This window comes from Mus pahari, chromosome 14, assembly GCF_900095145.1.
Source record: "Mus pahari chromosome 14, PAHARI_EIJ_v1.1, whole genome shotgun sequence".
In the NCBI taxonomy this organism is placed as follows: Eukaryota; Metazoa; Chordata; class Mammalia; order Rodentia; family Muridae; genus Mus; species Mus pahari.
Window position 1 is genome coordinate 33,913,796 of NC_034603.1, and position 18,244 is coordinate 33,932,039.

General features: G+C 39.7%; 1 protein-coding gene across 1 annotated transcript in view; it reads right to left on the minus strand.

The window, feature by feature from the left end:
• The window catches only part of Dnah9 (dynein axonemal heavy chain 9), a 322,533-nt gene that overhangs the window by 145,990 nt on the left and 158,299 nt on the right, over positions 1-18,244 (minus strand). The window contains exons 39-41 of the mRNA XM_021213724.1: positions 9,054-9,219; positions 6,823-6,925; positions 6,110-6,349 (exon numbers count right to left, since the gene is read on the minus strand). Coding sequence (XP_021069383.1) covers positions 6,110-6,349; positions 6,823-6,925; positions 9,054-9,219 — 509 coding nt within the window. The remainder of the gene's footprint in view (positions 1-6,109; positions 6,350-6,822; positions 6,926-9,053; positions 9,220-18,244) is intronic.

Below are 18,244 nucleotides of genomic sequence, written 5' to 3' on the forward strand. Positions count from 1 at the left end.
GAGAGAGAGAGAGAGAGAGAGAGAGAGAGAGAGAGAGAGAGAGAGAGAGAGAGAGAGGCCCAATTCATAGACGATCTAGGCATTGGACTGAAGAAATGCATTTCATGAAATTCTGATTGATATAGCATTCACTAGAGGAATAACAAATAAAATGTGTATATCTTGAAAGAAGGAGAAAATAAAACAGCAGAAACACACAAGAATTCCACAGAGTTAAAGAAGGGAGGGAAAGGAAACAATGGAGGGAACATATAAAAGTAGCACAGGAAGCCTGAACCTCAAATGCATGACTAGGTATGACAACATGAGCAAAAGGACAGTATTCTGAAAAGGCACAACTGCCAGGCTTGCTTTCTAAAAGCTGAATGTGTAGATAGCACTTACATTTATCCTCAAGCATAAGAATATAGGAAATCTGAGCATAAGACAAAAAGAAGCTTTTCCTAACCATGGGTTCTCCACCCATGGTCTAGCCAGTCTTGGATAACAAATATTCAGAAAGGACTATGTCTGCATCACATGTACACAATTAGTCTCGAAGCAACAAACAATCACAACCACCTAAGCAACAACTAGACTGGGTTAGGTATTTTGTACAACCTAAAGATTATCTGCAGTGGAAGGGGGTGATGTGTGCACGTTCCATCAAGTCCCACGGAATGGGCAGAGGTTAGAAGACTCGGGTATTATGCTTGAGACTTTGGCTCAGTTTCCAGAATTGAATAAAAGATAAAAATAACGACAAAACTCCTCTGATATTTCATATAAAGGACATGAACATCTGTAGACTTTCATATAGATGAGGGATCGTGGTCCAGTGTCCTGTGGACATCAATGGACAAGTGAAATTGCAGACTAAAGGAATATGGATTAGTCGTGCTATCACCAAAGTTAACTTTAAAGCAAGGGCTATTTTTGGAGGCAAAGAAGTACGTTTAATATACAAGCAACAGTTCAAGAAGGTGGGCTAGTTGTAAGTATACTCATATATATGTGAGAAAATAGAGTTATTTAAATTTCTATTTGTTTATCAATATAACTTTGTAGGGTAAAAAAAATGAATAGGAAGAAAAGGAGAAACAGATATGTCCATATGTCCATAACACTTGGGAGATTTTCACAAATCTTTCTCAAAGGCTTGTAGAACATATAGATTTTTTTAAAAAAAATCAGTATCAGTAAAATGTATTAAACTTAAGTTACATGATTTAAAAATGTGTACTAATTGATGTATTGATTAAACTATACCTGATTTCTGAGAACACATTTCTCAAAAACTGCATGTTAATTGAATTGTTAGAATCATGGCAAATCTCAATAAATTTTAATGGAATGAAATCACATGGAATTTGCTGAAATTAGGTAGTTATCAATTAAAAAAATAAAACTCAAAACTCCTAAATGTTTGAAAATGAATGCTACACTGAAGATTTTAAACCATAAACCATGCAACCTGGCAAAGCCTGAATGTTGCAAATGCAGTCAGAGAAAAAAATTATAACCATAAAGTGAACACTGTAGAAGAATTGGGAGGACAGTTATTGAGGTAACTCAATCAAGATGTGAGAAAATAAACTAAAGGAATCCCATGTCCAAGTTAAATAGGAAGGCAACAAATAAGAGAGTAAATATTAGCAATATATATATTTGAAAAAAAAACAAGCATCAAACCAAAACATTCAATAAAGTCGAATGTTGGATTCTTTCAATTTTCATTAAGAAAACAAAATCAAGGACTGGCAATGGATAACTTCTTTGCAGAAGTAACACAAGAGAAAAATGAATGCCACAGATAACTGTGTCTGTGGCCATGAAAACTACTGTATAGGCAGGCTACCACTAGCCAGATGAAGGTTTTAGGGGGGGAAAGACAGTTCCTCAGAGAGCCAGAATTTTGCCTGCAAAAAGCCTTTAAAGACAGTACAAGGAGAACAGGGTTTTTTTTTTTCTTTTGCCTATTTTTAAATGATATTGTGGCAAATATATGATATAAATTGTAATAGTGCTATGTATATCAAAAATTGCATTAATAATTTCAACCTTCTGCAAAGAAAACTCTAGGTGGCTGTCAACCCGCAAGGAAGGTGTATGATGCAATGTTTCACAAAATCTTCCAGAAGTAGAAAAAAAATGGAAGAGCATCTAAGACATTTTATTTAGATTTTAGAGCCTTAGGTTGGTGAGAAAGGAGATTTAGCAATTCAAATGTAGAGATTACGTAAGTTAGAAAGCTGAATCCTAGGAAAGGGTACAGGTAGTAACTAAGTTACTGCAGGAATACCAAGTTAGTTGACTTATGATTCAAAAGTCATTAGCATAATTTAGCATAGTATCAGCCTAGGGAAGAAAAAAGACTTAATTATTTCAATCAGAAAACGAATTTGTTAAGTTGCTACAGTTAGTTGTGAATATAACTCTTATTAAATTATAGAAACATCATCTTAGCACCCAGCAAAGAGAACCTCCAGAAACCTATGGAAAAACACGGTATTGCTGAACTGTTCAGGCGTTTCTCTCTGAGAAATCAGGAGTGTGAAAGATTCTGCTCTCAGCACTCTTCTTCAAAACTCTACTAGAAGTTGGAGGAAAAAAAAAACATACACACAAGAAAAAGAAAAGGAAATAAGGGTTGGAACGAAATATAAATATAACTTTTGTTTGTTTGATTTTGAGACAGGGTCTCATTGTATAGTTCAACTGCTATGTAGACCTTGCTGGCCTCAGGCTCACAGCCATCGTTGGTGTCTCTGTCTACAATGCCTACAATGTCTACTTGATGGCCTATACTATCTCACCCTCCCTTGAATGTTACTTTTAAATCCAACAATAAAACTAAAGAAACAAACAAAAGAAATGTTGAATGAAGTAGTAACATTCACTCAAATTTTATTGTTACAAAGTTTAAAACTAGGACAGAACAATGTGTGAGGTTAGAAGTCTGGACAATATTGATGGCTAGAAGGCAGAGGAAAGAGTCCATGAAAACCTTAGAGTGGGGTGGGCGCAGGTGTGTTCTAGTTCTTGAGGAAGGTGTGATTGCAAGGTGTGGTCATGTGTGATAATTAACCAAGCCAGATATTTGGGACCTGTGTGCTTTTCTGCCTGCATGCTGTACTTCCATAGAGTATAAAAAAGAAAATTTTAAAGAAAAAAAATTAAAGAAAAGTAAGTTCCTAACCAGATGTGTACCTTGGCCTCTTTCTCCTTGTTAACTCTCCGAGGTATCCAACTCAGATAAGTAAGATGTGGGACGTGAGATAAAGTGAGATAAAGTCCTGGCTTCTGAGGTTTGGCACTTGATAGGGAGGTACATTATTTCTTTATAGTTCCTGTTACAGTCATTGTCACACTGACTAGCAATGAAGTGCTCAGCAGCTGTGAACACATCATGGGCAAATTGTGCACTGTCTTAGCTTGTTCTGCACTGCCCTGAGCAGGGAGAATGGGTTCATGATTTCTGGAACCACAGCCCACCAAATCCTACTGTGATTTCAATGGATGGAGGGGAAGGATATTATAAAGGCTCAAAATGAGCTAGGTTCTACAGGAAGGCTATTTCTCCAATTGGCTGTTCAATTAACCCCCTAATAGCTTGCATCAGGCCTTTAGACAAGCTGCCAAGAAGAAAACAGTAGGCAGTGGTCAAAGTCTGAACTTGAAGCTGTCCTCAGGGGGAACATGGGCAGCTGGCGTCGAAGAAGGCAGCATCCCAATGAGGAATGTACTTCTCAATGCCATGGCAGCTGGCTGACAGCTGATAGGCTGCTGAGAGGCCAGGCTGAGATAGAGAACCCAAGGTGTTGTCACTTAGGCTACTTGAGTTATGCAAAGGCAGACCAGGAGAACAAGAGACTCAGCCTCCATTCTGGCATCTCTCCCCTTTCTGATTCTTCTTTGCATCCATTACACAAAATAAGGTTGAAATAGAGTATCCACTTTCTGGAAGGCATTTTGTGACTCTACGTTACTTATAGAAACTGACAATTGTATAATGTTTTAAAATGGAAGCAGAGACATCCCTGTGGACCCCTGGGGCACTGGCTCTAGGATGCTCCTGAGCACCATAAACCGTGAAAGCTCAGGTATTTATATAAAATACAGGAGTCTAAGCACATAGCCTATGCAGGTCCTTCTGTATACCTTCAACCATGTCTAAATTATGTACAACAACTAATGAAGTTGATAAAGTCAATAGTTGTTATCTAGTATACTATTAGTGGAACACTGATCAGGAAGAAAATAATATGTTGTGTAAAAAATCCAAGTTTTCAGAGTATTTTCAACCCACAGTCAGTTGAATCTAGCTCTGTGGAATGCGAGATTAAAGACAGTTGACTGTAGTCAGTATTTTACCTTCTATGAGTGTTGAGAGGATTAAATGAGTTGATGAGTGTAAAGGCTTGGTGCTGTGCTTGGGAAATATTATACACTAAAGTGAAACATTTTACAAGGGCCTCTCTTCAGGTCTCAATCATCTTGTAGTCTCATCTTTTGCCTTCTCACTCCCCGCCACTGTGCTTCCCACCCACTTCTAACCATTTTGTCGTTCTGTTAGTATCTCCTTGTGCTTTCATCTCCCTGTCCCCGTATTCATTTCCTTATTTCCGAGCTAGTAACTTCACCAAGTCTCTACTGAATGGAGGTAATAATATATGCCTTGGGGTAGAGTTTCTACTGCTGTGGTAAAATACCATGATGAAAAGCAACTCAGGGAGACATGGGTTTATTTTTATTTGCTGAATGCTTGAGGGAATTAGGGAGGAACTCAAGGCAGGAACTTAGAAGCAGGAACCAATCAGGAGGCCATGGAGGAATGTTTCTTGCAGGCTTGCTCCCCATGTCTTGGTCATGTTACTTTCATATACAACCAAGGGATTGCACTGCCTACGGTGGGCTGGATCTCCCACATCAATTATTAATCAAGAAAATGCCTCTAAGATTTGCCCACAGGCTAATTTTATGGAGGCACTTTCTCAATTAAATATGCTCTCTTCCCATATACATTTGAGTTTGTGTCAGACTTGATAAAACCAACTAGAAAAAGCATTCCGAAGTATTGAGGTGAGGCATGGGTTTCAGTATATCTAGATGACAAGGCAAATATCCCCTCAAGACCCTAAGCAAGGCTACTTCTGATAAGGGGTGGTTGACCAGTTCTCCTTTAATGATGCCACTGAAGACCAATGTGAACTTGACCAGTTTTACCTCTTGCTTTTCATTTAGAAAATGTAGACAATACTATCTAGTCTCCATCACACTGCAGTGTGTTTAATCATGGGGTTGTGATGTAAGCAATGTCTCTCTCAACTAGTGTTCAAAATATAAGAGCTAATTGTGAGTAAGCACATGCTTTGCCATGGTTTGGGAACCTCGGCACTAGAGGCTTTACAGGGTAGTGGGGGTTTTGCTTTTGATATTTTTGAGATAAGATCTAATTGTGTAGTCTAGTCTGGCCTCCAACTAGCTGTGGCCGGTAGCTCTCAAGTGAGAGACCAGCCTAGACTTTATCTGAAACCGATTTGATCTGGAAATGAATGTGGACTTTGTAGGGCTGAGGCCATATCAGAAGATAAAAATGACATTTAGGAATATTATAATACATTTTCTAACTTGTGTGGCTTGGGAGACATTCTTTTTTCATCATGAATATGGTGAGTACCATAAGTGATGGAGGGGTTTTAAAATAATTACTCTTCTTCTCCCCCCCTCTTATTTTTATTTTCTCTTCTTTCTCCTTTTTTCCTTCTCTTAGGACTCCCTTTCATTCTCTTTTCTCTTTCTTTCTTGTCAGTCTTCTTCCACTTTCTTCTCCATACACCAGAGTATTAGGAGTACACTAAGTAATACAGCATTGTCTCTTCAATGCTAAGCCTTGGAACAAAGGGACCAGCTGAGGAATGTGTTCTCTTTACTGAGAAATAGTATAGTTTCAAAATAAAACTTTGTTTTGTTGAAGTATTCCCCACAGGGCCCATGACACTCTACCTATTTATGATCCCAACTCCATGCACTTCTTGTCTTTGTTGAAAGGGGTTTGTCACTCACCATTTATTTAAGAATAGGAACCTATGAATTATCTTTAATATTTCATAGTATCTCATGAACTTACTTGGAAAATATTGGCAAAATCTCTGAGATTGAAGATGTAGTGAAATTTGATTGCTGTGGGCAGAAACGTGGTGGCAATTTTTTGGTGGAAGGTGACAGCCAGGTTGATCAGAGGAGGGATGGATTTCTGCAGGGTGGTGGGAAAGTTTCCAAGCTTCAGATGATGGGTCAGGATGGTGCTATAGATGGAAGAGAGGGCATCAGCTCCTGGGAAGCAGAGGGCAAACACGCTGAAGTGGCGCTGCAGGAGAAAACAAGGCATGAGAGAGAGGAGTGAGCTGGATGGATCACCCAGTGAAGATCACTGCTCTAGACTAGGGATAGTGATCAAAGATTCTCCACCAAAGTTTAGGTTGAACATGAAGTGACTGGGAGGATAATGGCATTGAAGCTTTGATCAAAGATGGGGAAAGAATTTGAATCCAAATCTGAGTTGACACTGTGTCTGTATGCCCTTGGGAAAGTAATTCCATTAACCAGAAGTCTCTTCTATTAAGAATGAGGGGGTTGAGTTGTGCGAACTCTGTGAGCCCCTCTAGCTCTAGATCCTTATGACACTGAGGTTTCTTTCTTATCTGAGAGACACAAGTTGGTTTGTTACTTTAGTAGACTAGCAGAGGGAAGGCCAGTTACCACTAGTAATCAAAGACTGTCAGCCCAGAAATGATAGCATTAGAACTCAGAGGTAACACCCATTCCTGCCTCCATCAGTACCTGAAGCCTTGGGTTGATGGTAAAGCTGCCTGCAGTGGGGTTCATACAGGAGATGTACTGTACATTCATGATCTCCTTCAGAGACAACTTGTTCCGATCATACCTGAAATAGAGGCCTCCAATGAGCCACCTGTGGTGGTGTACATCCATAACCCAGGTACTCAGAAGGCAGGAAGCTGTGAGTATGAGGGCAGCCTGAGCCACAGAGTGGCATTGTCTCTAAACAAAACAAAACAAACTTATAGTAAGAGTTGTATGTGAGGGCTAAGGTAAGTAGCACTTCCTCAAGGAGAGGTAGAACCATTTCCATCATTCACATGTTTGGTTGTGTCTTACCTAATTTTCTATGGCTGTGATAATACACCCACGATCGAAGACATTTATAAAAGAGAGTGTCTTACTTGGCTTATGGGCTCAGATGGTTAGAGTCCGTGATGGCAGAGAGAAGGGATAGCTGAGAGTTCACATCTTATTCCACCACCTGAAGCAGTGAGAGAGCTGGAGAATGGTGTGTGTCTCTTGAAATTGTAAAGCCCAACCCCAGTGACACACCTCCCAATCCTTCCCCCAAACAGTTCAACCAACTGGGGACTATACATTTAAACATGTGAGCCTCTGGGGTTCATTCTCATTCAAACCACCACAGGCGATTAAATATAAAAGTAGAAATCTAGATTTACTGAGAGATTAAGAAGAAATAATAGCCCAAGACAAAATTACAAGGATTCCAATACCTACAGAAATAGTACAGGAGGAAAGCATACAGAAGAGGACTCACGGAAAAGAAAACTCTCAGGGGGGGGTATGGCTGCCCAGAAAGCAATGGTAGCCAGCACTCCTACATTAGAACTGCAGAGAAAAGAAAGACCTCTCTCCAATAGGGTCTCTTGGATCCCACAGAAATAGTTAATAGGTTTCTAGGAATAGTTCAGAAATTCGAGGGGTGCGGGGAGTAATCAAAGAAGAATGCATTGAGGAGTGAGTCGGAGACTAGACAAAAAGCAAGAACAGGAAGGGAAATTTAGTTATACACAGAAGAGAGACTAGCCATAGGAAAATGACTTTTTAACAAACAAAACAAAAGTTTCAATGACATGAAGGAGCCAACAAAAAGATGGGGACTAGCTAGTGCAGAGTTACAAGAGCAGGAGTTGGTGGAACCATTACATGGGAGTGATGCTTTAGGCGAGATGTCACGGGAGGCTGGGACACAGGGTTTGCAAGTCAGTGAGCAAGTTGTACAAAGCAAGGGTTGACTTGGCACTAGTTTCCCCAGATAAAGCCAAGTCATCAGCTTTGGTACGTTGGGAATTTGAAGAGAGAGAAGAGGGTCCGAAATAGGTATTTCAGAGAAAATACACGCGAAGAGAAAGAGCAGCAGGGTAGGATTTCTGTCAAGTTCCTACTTCTCGCTTAAAGTCCTTTCTGTCACTCTATCTTTTCTATTTGATTAGTAGCTCAAGTCCTAGCATAGAGACTGAGGGCAAGGTGCTAAAGGTGCTAATGGTGTTTGACAGAGATTTTAGGAAGGACTGAGAATCAACTCGGGTTGGCATCCTTACTATGAACCCTCTCTCATTTCTCTTTTGAACCCTACCCCATCTTTACAGAAGGAAGAAGAGGAGCCAGGAATGTTTTAGATCATCAACTTTTTTCTGTAGACTGGGTTCACTGTCTGCCATTAAAAACTAGGCTGTTTCAAGAGACTCTGTATTGCTCTGAAGACATCAAACCCATGCAAGTCAGCTGGGAGTGTGCCTGTTATTATCAGAACATCTCTATAGGAGGCCACAGTGGAGGTGAGAGGGAAGTTTTGCTCTGTGGTTAGAGGAAGTCTCAGAAAATGTAATTTTGAGATGTTTTTGCTTTAAAACTGCGTGTCATAGCTTTATATTTGGTATGTTTCCATATATGTGTATAGAATATAGCCAATACAATCCAAAAATTCCCTTTCTAGCTTCTGTCCACTATTCCAACACACCCATCCCTCTAGGTCTCCATAGCACATGAAAGTAAGTCCTGCAGAAAACTGTAGCTTCCTTTTTTGGGTGAAATCTCAGTACCCCTCTGACTGGAAGGCCTTGTCTGAGAGAGAACTCCAAGAAGCATGGAAGCCCCTGAAGAATGACGTTCACTCTGGGTTCCCTTTGTGGTATCAGAGCTAACAGAAGTTTATCATTGCAGCACCTACTGAGCTGAGTGTCCTGAAACCCTTCTGCAGGGACACTTACCAGTGGCCATAGTCTAGGTGCTGCCTGATGACAGTGTGGGGCTGTACTGTGCCATAGGCATCCACCTCGGGCATGTTCATGTCATCGATGAAATAGATGAGTTTCCTGTTGCCTGGAGGGCCATAATTCCTGCCAGCTTTCTTTTCTAGAGGTTTCTCCAAGACAGCTGAGGAGAGATCAAGTTAGTTAGGGAAGAAAGGCAGAACTTCAGAGGTGAATATTACCTCACCTAATTCTGATAACATAGGATAATGAAACAAGTCATATTTCACTTCAGAACTAGGAGTATCAAGGCACACAAATGCTGAACAGCATTAATAAGGGAAAGCCAGGATGCAGAACAGAGAAGATAAGCCCCAAAGCCCATGTCCCTGCCAAACTTGTGGTTTCCCAGTTTTCATTGTTTATAGGTTAGAAACTGAAGATGCATTCACAGTCACCAGGCCAGGTCTTTAACCCCAAGAAATCTACACAAAACTGGACCCCAGTAGACCTTTCCGATGTGCCCAAGACACAAAGGGGACTAATGGCCATGGCTCCTGTCCAGAGCTCAGCTGGGGGCCCCTTTTGACCCTGAAAGCTGTAGGAGGAATCGCTGGATATTTTGCCAAAAATCCTTGTAGGATTTCCATCTCCTGGGGTTCACAGTGAGGGGGAGTGGAAAACAGCCGCAGAGAATGTCTGAGAGCATCCATCAGTGCCCTTGCCTGCCTTCCGTCCTATGGCCCCCTATTGGTGAAGAGCAGTGACTTTCAGAGAACTAAGTACGGGCACTCTCCTGGATTCATCTCTTCCATTATCAAGCCAGAGGGAAGGAATCAGGCACACAGCTTCCAGCCTGATGGGGCTTGTTGAGAGCAAACTTAAGTAATAGGGTAGAGAGTCAGGATTTACTTTTTTTCTAGTAAAGCAATTAAATATTTATGGATCGCAAGAACCAACACTTCCTTATTACAGCTGGGAGCTCTAAGAACCATCTGATTTCTTCTCCTGAAGAACAAGTTTGTAAACAAGGAGAAAGTGTCAACAGACAAGGAAGGTGACAGATAGAAAGACAAGTTCCTTCAAGACGCTTGAATATTCTAATTTCCTGGGCCGAAGTTAAATTAAGTGTTTCAAATAGGAATTACATTTAAATTTAATTAGCATGCAATTAACATACACTATCAACCAATTAATCACCCAACACCTTCTTCCCCCCCCTGAAAAATATAACAACTATATATGAGATCTGTCAAAATGAAATATAATTAATGGGCTGCCAAGGACATGCTTTGAGAACAGTCCTGCTAATAGGAAGCATCTCCTTAGGAATACTTATTTCTCCAACCTCCCCAGGCAATGGTATTCAAATCAGCCCCTTGAATTAAGCAGACCCTATAATTTGGGTTGATTAAGCTCTTTAGCCATCTCCAAGGCGGTGGAAGAGAAAAGCGTCCCAGTTAGCAAGGAGTGGCCTTGGAGAGTCCTGGTTGTCTCAAATGGAATATGTGAAGTTCTCCTGAGGAAGACCTGGGGGAGTGAGCCCTGGTCCTCAGCCTTTCAAAGCCCACTCTGCTTCCGCTCACATCTAAGAGGGAGTGACAAAGTGGTTCTGTATCCAGGTGGGCTTGAGGAGTGGGTGTGGCTGAAGTTTGAGGGGAGCTGTCAGACACTGATGTAGCAAGACGAGAGTGATGAGGAGAGCGAGCCTCTCTGAGCACTTCTGGTTGAGTTCTGACCTGTCACACACAGGCCTGAGTCATGCCCACTGCATTTATGCATTGTTGAACTTCTTGAGACATGTGTAGTATGGCACAATTCAGTCTTTGACTTCAGGGAGCAGTACTGTCTTCTATGTGAAGACCATTTCAGTATTACTGTGGCTGCCATCTTTGTGCTCTGGCTGTCACACGGCAATTACATTACCCCAGTTGGTCACCCTGATTTCCTCCTCTAATCTTTTCTCTATGCTCTCAAAACAACTGGGGAAGCCCTATGAAGAGTGACCTAGATCATACCAGTTCCCTGCTTAAGATTTGCATGGCTGAGCAACCTCATCACCCTCTGCTCCAGCACCTGTTTCTGAGATAATCTCTGCTCATTGCTCCAGAGCCTGTGCTCTGGCTGGTTCCTATGCCTCATATCTGTGTCTTCCAAATGCCAGCATGCTTTGTTTCCTCATTTATTTACCCAGCTATTCCCCTTGCCCAATAAGGCTTTCATGGTACTGTAATTTAGAGACCCCATCTGTGATGGTTTCTATATGCTTGGCCCAGGGAGTGGCACTATTTGGAGGTGTGGCCTTATTGGAGTAGATGTGCCACTGTGGGAGTGGGCTTTAATATGGTAGTCCTAGCTGCCTGGAAGCCAGTATTCTGTTAGCAGCCTTCAGAAGATGTAGAACGCTCAGCTTCTCCTGCACCATGCCTGCCTGGATGCCACCGTGTTCCCACTGTGATGATAATGGACTGCACCTCTGAACCTGTAAGCCAGCCCCAATTAAACTTTTTTCTTGTAAGCCTTGCCTTGGTCACGGTATCTGTTCACAGCAGTAAAACCCTAAGACCCTATCTTTTCCCTACCTCTGTTGAATACTTTTTTTTTTTTAATAATACTCATCACTATTTAGCAATTCCTACCCCCAGGAGCTTAAATTCTCTATGGAAAGAGCAGGTGAGATAACAAACAAGAGGACAGGGATTAGTTTGCTTTTTTTCGAACACATTCCTTAGCACACAGAAGAATGCTTAGGAATTGTTTATTCAGTTGAGGGATGGGTGAATATATTATAATAAGCCCAGAGAAACAGCAAATGCAATTCTTATCTCCATACTGGAGTTAAAGGCACAGGAGTTAAGCAAGGCAGGGTAAGCTACTTGTTGAAACGAGAATCTAGATCTTTAGCTACTGATCATTTTTACCCCCTCACTGGACATAGGAGTGACTTTTCTGGTTACTCTAACAAACTACTTGATGAAAACAAAGTTTGAGTGTATAGCCCATCATGGCAAAGGAGGCAGAAAGTAGTTGGTCCATTGCAAGCATTTTCAGGAAGCAGAAAGAGATGAATTTACTTTATCTTTCTATCCAGGTCAAGACTCAAGCTCTTGGAATAGTGTCTTTCATGTTGAGATTGGGTTGTCCTACCTCAGTTAATTCATTCTAGAAAATTCCGTATAGATATGTCTAGATGATTGTGGTTTTGGTAATTCTATATTTTGCCAATTTCACAATAAGTATTAGCTATCACACTGAGTAAGTGAGCCCTTGTGCCTTCATCCTCAGCCTCTCTGGGTTGTTCCTGACCATTCTGGTTCTCCAGTATCTAGATTCAAGAGTGATACATTCATACATCCATATGGTATGCCAGAGACCTGCTGTGCTGAGCAGTTGACATGCACTTTGTTACTAATTTTTCTTAGACCCCCCAACCCCATGAACTGTCTTTACCTCTCAAAATTATTTCAGGAGAAAAGACTGACCTTTAGATAAATCAAGAGGTTTTTAAGAGATCAAATCACTACAAAGAGGCAAAGCAAGGGCTTTACCTCAAGTCTGCTCGGTTGCAGACTCTCAGGAAACCACAGCTGCCAACCAAGACTGTACAGGCCTCTAATCTGCTTTCTGTCTTTAGAAATTCTCAGCTCATTGCCTGCTCCCTATTTTTTATAGATAGCATCAATAATTAATCATGGCGTTCCTTGCAATCGCATGATTTGTGTACTTGTGTTTGAACTATTTTCCTTTCAGATTATTTAAGTTTTTCATATGTTAAAACTTTTTGGTTGTATCTGTAAGGTCTTTTGATGTATTCTTTCAAGAAATAGCTTGCTTTGCATGACTATAAAAATCATACATATTCATTCTGGAAAGATTAGAATGCATAAAAATTCACAGTGACAAAAGTGACAATTGACCAAAAATTTTTCACCTAGCAGTTAGCAATTTCTTCAGCATTCTTGTGTCCTGTATTTTATTCGAGATACTTGTTTTTATTAGATTTTTGAATCTCTACAAATCATAATTGTTTTGAACATATTGCATATATATATACATACATATTTCAGTTTTCATTTAATATATTATATAATTCTTATTATCAGGTTTTTTGGCAACAGAATCTCAATATAAAGTGCAGGTTTGCCTTAAACTAAAAAGCCTCCTGCCTCAACCTCTGGAGGGCTGGGATTGCAAATGTGAGCCATCATATCTGGTTCTATGGCAAATTTCTCCATCTGATAATAAAGATGCAATTGAAGCATGATTTTAATGGCTGTGCTTCATAATTTATGGGATAACTTTTCTGTTGTCTGAAGGTAGGGTTCAGTTTCATTGTGCTTTGAATCACCCATAATTCCAAACCGAATTCTTGCTCACTAGAAGATGGATTGCAGATGACCTAGCATTAATTTGTGTCATTTTCCCTTTAGGAAGATGTTGAGTAAAGAGAGCTGTCTACCTATAGCAGTGTAAGCACGACCCTCTTTGAGCCGGGATGTATGTAGACCTTTGAAGGTAACCAGTAACCTTAAGTTTTAATGGGCAGGTTACAGAGACTCATCTTACACTTTCAGACATCTGAGTTCCTCTTTAATTAGTGTAATTAAGCACTAAAGTATTTGTTAAACTAATAATTCAAATCTCAGTCAGATGATAAGAGAATACAGGGTTAGCATGAGCACTAGGGTCAGTCAGCTCCTTCTGAGTCCACCGACCTTCACCAAGGGCTTTACTTCCCCTTTTCTGTCACGATCAGTCTCTGGATCTTTGTATATTTTATTATTATTATTTTTAAAACTTATTCACATCTCATCTGAAGCAAAAACGACTACTCTACTTTCTTTGGGGCTATGGCTAACAAGTGCCACCATGCCCAGTTGGGAGGGTTTGTATGTAAATACCATATAATTGGGTCTTGTTTTTTTTTTTTAAATTCATTTTGACAATCTTCTTTTAACTGATATATTTAGAGGAGCACTGACAATTAAAGTGATTATTGATATGGTTTAAAACTAAAAAAAAAATTAAAAACTTATTCACATTTTCAAAAAGAATGAGAAGAGGACAAATGGAGGAGACATGGAAACAGATCTATTAAATCAAAGACCAAAAGGGACTACAAAGGATTTTGGAAAGAGAGACATTTGTCACAGTAATCTAAGATGACACAGTTATTATAAGCCATGATACTTATATCACATTTGCCTTTATGAACCACCTTTTTGAAAGCTCAGAGCTAAATCTATGTTTAATTCCAGTAACCACAGCTTCTTAGATTAGCAGTATAATCCCACCTCTTCTAAACAAAAACTTGTTTCAGGTGACAAATTCTTGAAGGTATAGGTCACAGTTATTTGCAATGGCAACATAAGGATATACAATGGTTTTCAACAGAGAAGATATTAAAATAAAGCTAAGGTGAGCTTTCATCATAGTGACTTGCAATAGAACCCAAGGATAAACCACTTATTTAGCAAAAGGAGGTAAAACGATACAGCTAGTTTGTGGAAAGTCTAGTGGGATGGAGATCGGACACCTCAGCAATAGCTGTATCCTTGCCAGCATGGCTGTGCATGGAAGGGAGAGTAGCTTGTTAAAGGATGAAGGGAGGTCCTGTTATAGTCACAGTCAAAGAGGAAGCTATGAGCACACTCCAGGCACTCTACTATGAAGATAAAGATGCACACCTTACAGGGTCTCACAATAGAAACAGGCTATACAGTTTGATAAAATCGGGCAACTTTGTCATTAACTCTTGACAAGAGACACATTTAAAACCTTAAGTCTTGTATGCTCATCTTATGAGAAAGAAAATCGCCATCAGAGCTGTGACTCTCAACTTCATTCTCTTTTGATGCTTTCTAGCTGGGATGACCATAGTGTGAAGAATGAGACACGTGTACAAACCTATGATGTTCTTGAGTGTTCGGCCCATCTACCTATCCATCCATGAATCCATCCACATCTATGCATGTATCCATCTATATTGGGTTGCCCCATATAGCCCAAGCTGTTTTTGATTTACTTGCTGCAGCTATGTATTTCTCTCTTTGGAATGAAAATATAATGGATGAAGCAGAAGTCATTCAGTCATCTTGAATGATAAGCCAAGGGAATAACAAATATTTAATACTGGTGTCATTAAACAATGTGTCTACAGTTTGTAAATGTTACCTTTGTACTTCCTGGTGTGTGTGTGCATGTGTGTGTGTGTGTGTGTGTGTGTGTGTGTGTTTTCTATGCTACCATCATTAGGTTTTCTGCTACTTAAAGCCAAAAGCATTACCAATAAAGTAATCCATTACAGGATGGGCTAGGGGATTAAGTAAACTAAAGGGTATAATGATGGTGTTCTTAGCATAAAGCTGACTACATTAAGATTGAATTTGTTCTGTCTATACAGCTATGTGAGCTGTGGAAAAGCCTGAAGCACATTCCTCATTTGCATTTCAGTCACTTTGAAGAAGACTCAATGGAGACTCCAGAACTGGATGCCTTGAGAGAGAAGAGAGGCAGGTACCATCAGCAGCTGCCTTCGCTATGTAAGAGCTACTGATGTGGAGTAAAAAAGCATCCACTGGACTAGAACAATGTGTGAGCTGCAAAATGTTCCTGAGATCCCTGGGGGCTAGCCTGTGAGGTGGGGGTTAAGCCTTATTTCAAAGCAAGAACATCTCTTCCAAAAATATTAGCTTTTTTTTTTTTTTAACAAAAAGTATATTTTTCTTTGGCTTCTTTGTTAAGTAAGAAAAAATTGTTTATGCTCTTTTGATTCTGGCAGCTGTGGCTTACGAAGGATGGTATAATGTAGACTCTTAACTTTGACAGACATTTTTGTTAATATTATTATAATAATAGATTCCCCCTACTAAGCAGTTGTGTGTTAGGAATCATCTGGAGTGATTTACAAATTTTATTCAAGAGTGAAAAAATGAAGTGTTGACATTGAATAACATGGATTATTCTAAAATGCAGCTGAAGGAGGAGACAAACAAAAAAAGAGCATATATGGTATTTTAGTCTATAAAATAGTAGATGATACAAACTCATCAGCTCTGAAGGAAGATTGGTAGATGTCTGGCATAGGGCAGGGTGGAAAGAGAGATGATAAGGGATTATCAAAGGACATGAGGGAGTCTAGAGGTGGGTGTGTTCAGTATTTCAATAATGACAATGGTTTTATGAGTATGTAGATATTTTACACCCTACCAAGGATTATACTTTTAATATGTGATTCATTACATTTGTCATAACTCAATAAAAACCTTTTCCAAGATGAAACCTGTAAAATGGGAAAAATTCTTTCCTAACTATACATTTGACAGAGGGTTAGTATCCAGAATACACAAAGAACTCAGAAAATGAAACACCAAGAAAACAAACAACCCGATTTTAAAAAAATGGAACATGAAACTAAACATGGTTCTCAAAAGATGAAACACAAATGGTTGAAAAATAGTTTTTTTAAATGTCCAACATCTTTAGCTATCAGAGAAATCCAAATTAAAATTACTTTGGAATTTCATCTCACCCCAGTCAGAATGGATGAGGGAAAAAAAATGAAAACAAAACAAAACAAATAAACGACAATAAAAATCAATTCGCAAATGATGATTAATGCTGACAAGGGTGAAGGGGAAGGGAATGTTTAATCACTGCTGGTTGGGGGTACATGAAGGCACAGACACCAGAGAGATCAGAGTAAGGGTCCCCCAAACCTAGAAACCGACCCGCATGGCCCAGATATACCATTCCTTGCACATGTGCTCACAGGAGTATATGCGTCCTTGTACATATGCCCTAGGACAGAGATACTTGCTCATCTGTGTCCACTGCTGCTGTGTTCACAATAGGTAAGTCACCAGAGGAACCTACATATCCACCAGCTGAGAAAGGGAAGGGAAAACTGATACTGTTATATAATGGAATATTACTCAGTTTTTAAGAAAAACAAAATTAGGAAATTCTCAGGTAAGTGGATGGAGCTAGAAATGCTCATTCTGAGTGTGGTAACCCAATCCAGGAAGACAAACACCGCATCTTTTTTTTTTCTCTTTTGTAGATGTTAACTTTGAACCTTCAGACATGTGTGTTTCATTTAAAATACTCATAAATGCCAGAAAATTAGTAAGGGGTCAGTGTGTGGGTAGCATTTAGTTGTATAAAGAATTAAGAAGTAATAATTTAATAGGAATTTGGGATGGCAGATGGGAGGGCAGGGTAAAAAAAGGAATATGGAGTGATAAATAACACTAAAGACCTTTCAAAAATATATGGAAACCTACTACAGTTGAGACTTCCTAGTATATGGAAATATACTTACATATAATAGATATGAATATGGATAGATACTTATATATAATAGATATAAATAGTTAAAATGGGGCTATCCTAAGAGACCACAGTGCCCATAGTTGATATCACAGGCTAACTAACAAAAAAAAAATCTTAGTGCCAGAAATGGGCTGTGTCTTCAGAGTTGTTGACCAGTGAGGTCCACAGATTCCCCAAACATTAAAAGCAGTTGCTAATGCTCTTAACTACCCTCTGAGATGTGATGGTAAGACCCTACTGGTAATAACATCACACACTTGAGTTAGAGAACATGAAGAGTTCATGCTGGTATTGATATGGAGGCTTTATACTACTTGCTCTAACTTCTATAGTTCTGGAAGTTTCCCTGTGCAATAGTGGAGAAGAAAGGTAATTACTAATCTTACCCATTTGTGAACCCTAAGAGCTACAGTAATAGCTGGCCCTGTAAGACATACTCACTCTTGTACACATGATGTGGATATCATAGGAATAAATAATCACTAATTGATTGGAATTAATTCTTCTCCACAAGATTAAACACATACCTGGCACTATTTTCAGGTCAGGAACCTATGGCTATATAGATCATAGGCCTTGGGGAGAATTTACTACTACTTACTCCCAATGCCCTATATTGTAGGTTAATGTATCACTCAATCATCATCAGAGAAATATGTTCTTACAATAGATGGCAATCAACACAAAGATGCACAGCTGGTACAGGTACAGAGAGTAAGAGAATGTGGGATGCTTAGCCACAGACAGGACATCTGCATCACACCCTCTTCTCCCAAGACTCAGAGATCACGGTGTAAGATGGTATGGAAACATTGTAGGAGCCTGAGACAGTGGATGACTACAAGGATATAGAGTCTTGCCGGGCGGTGGTGGCG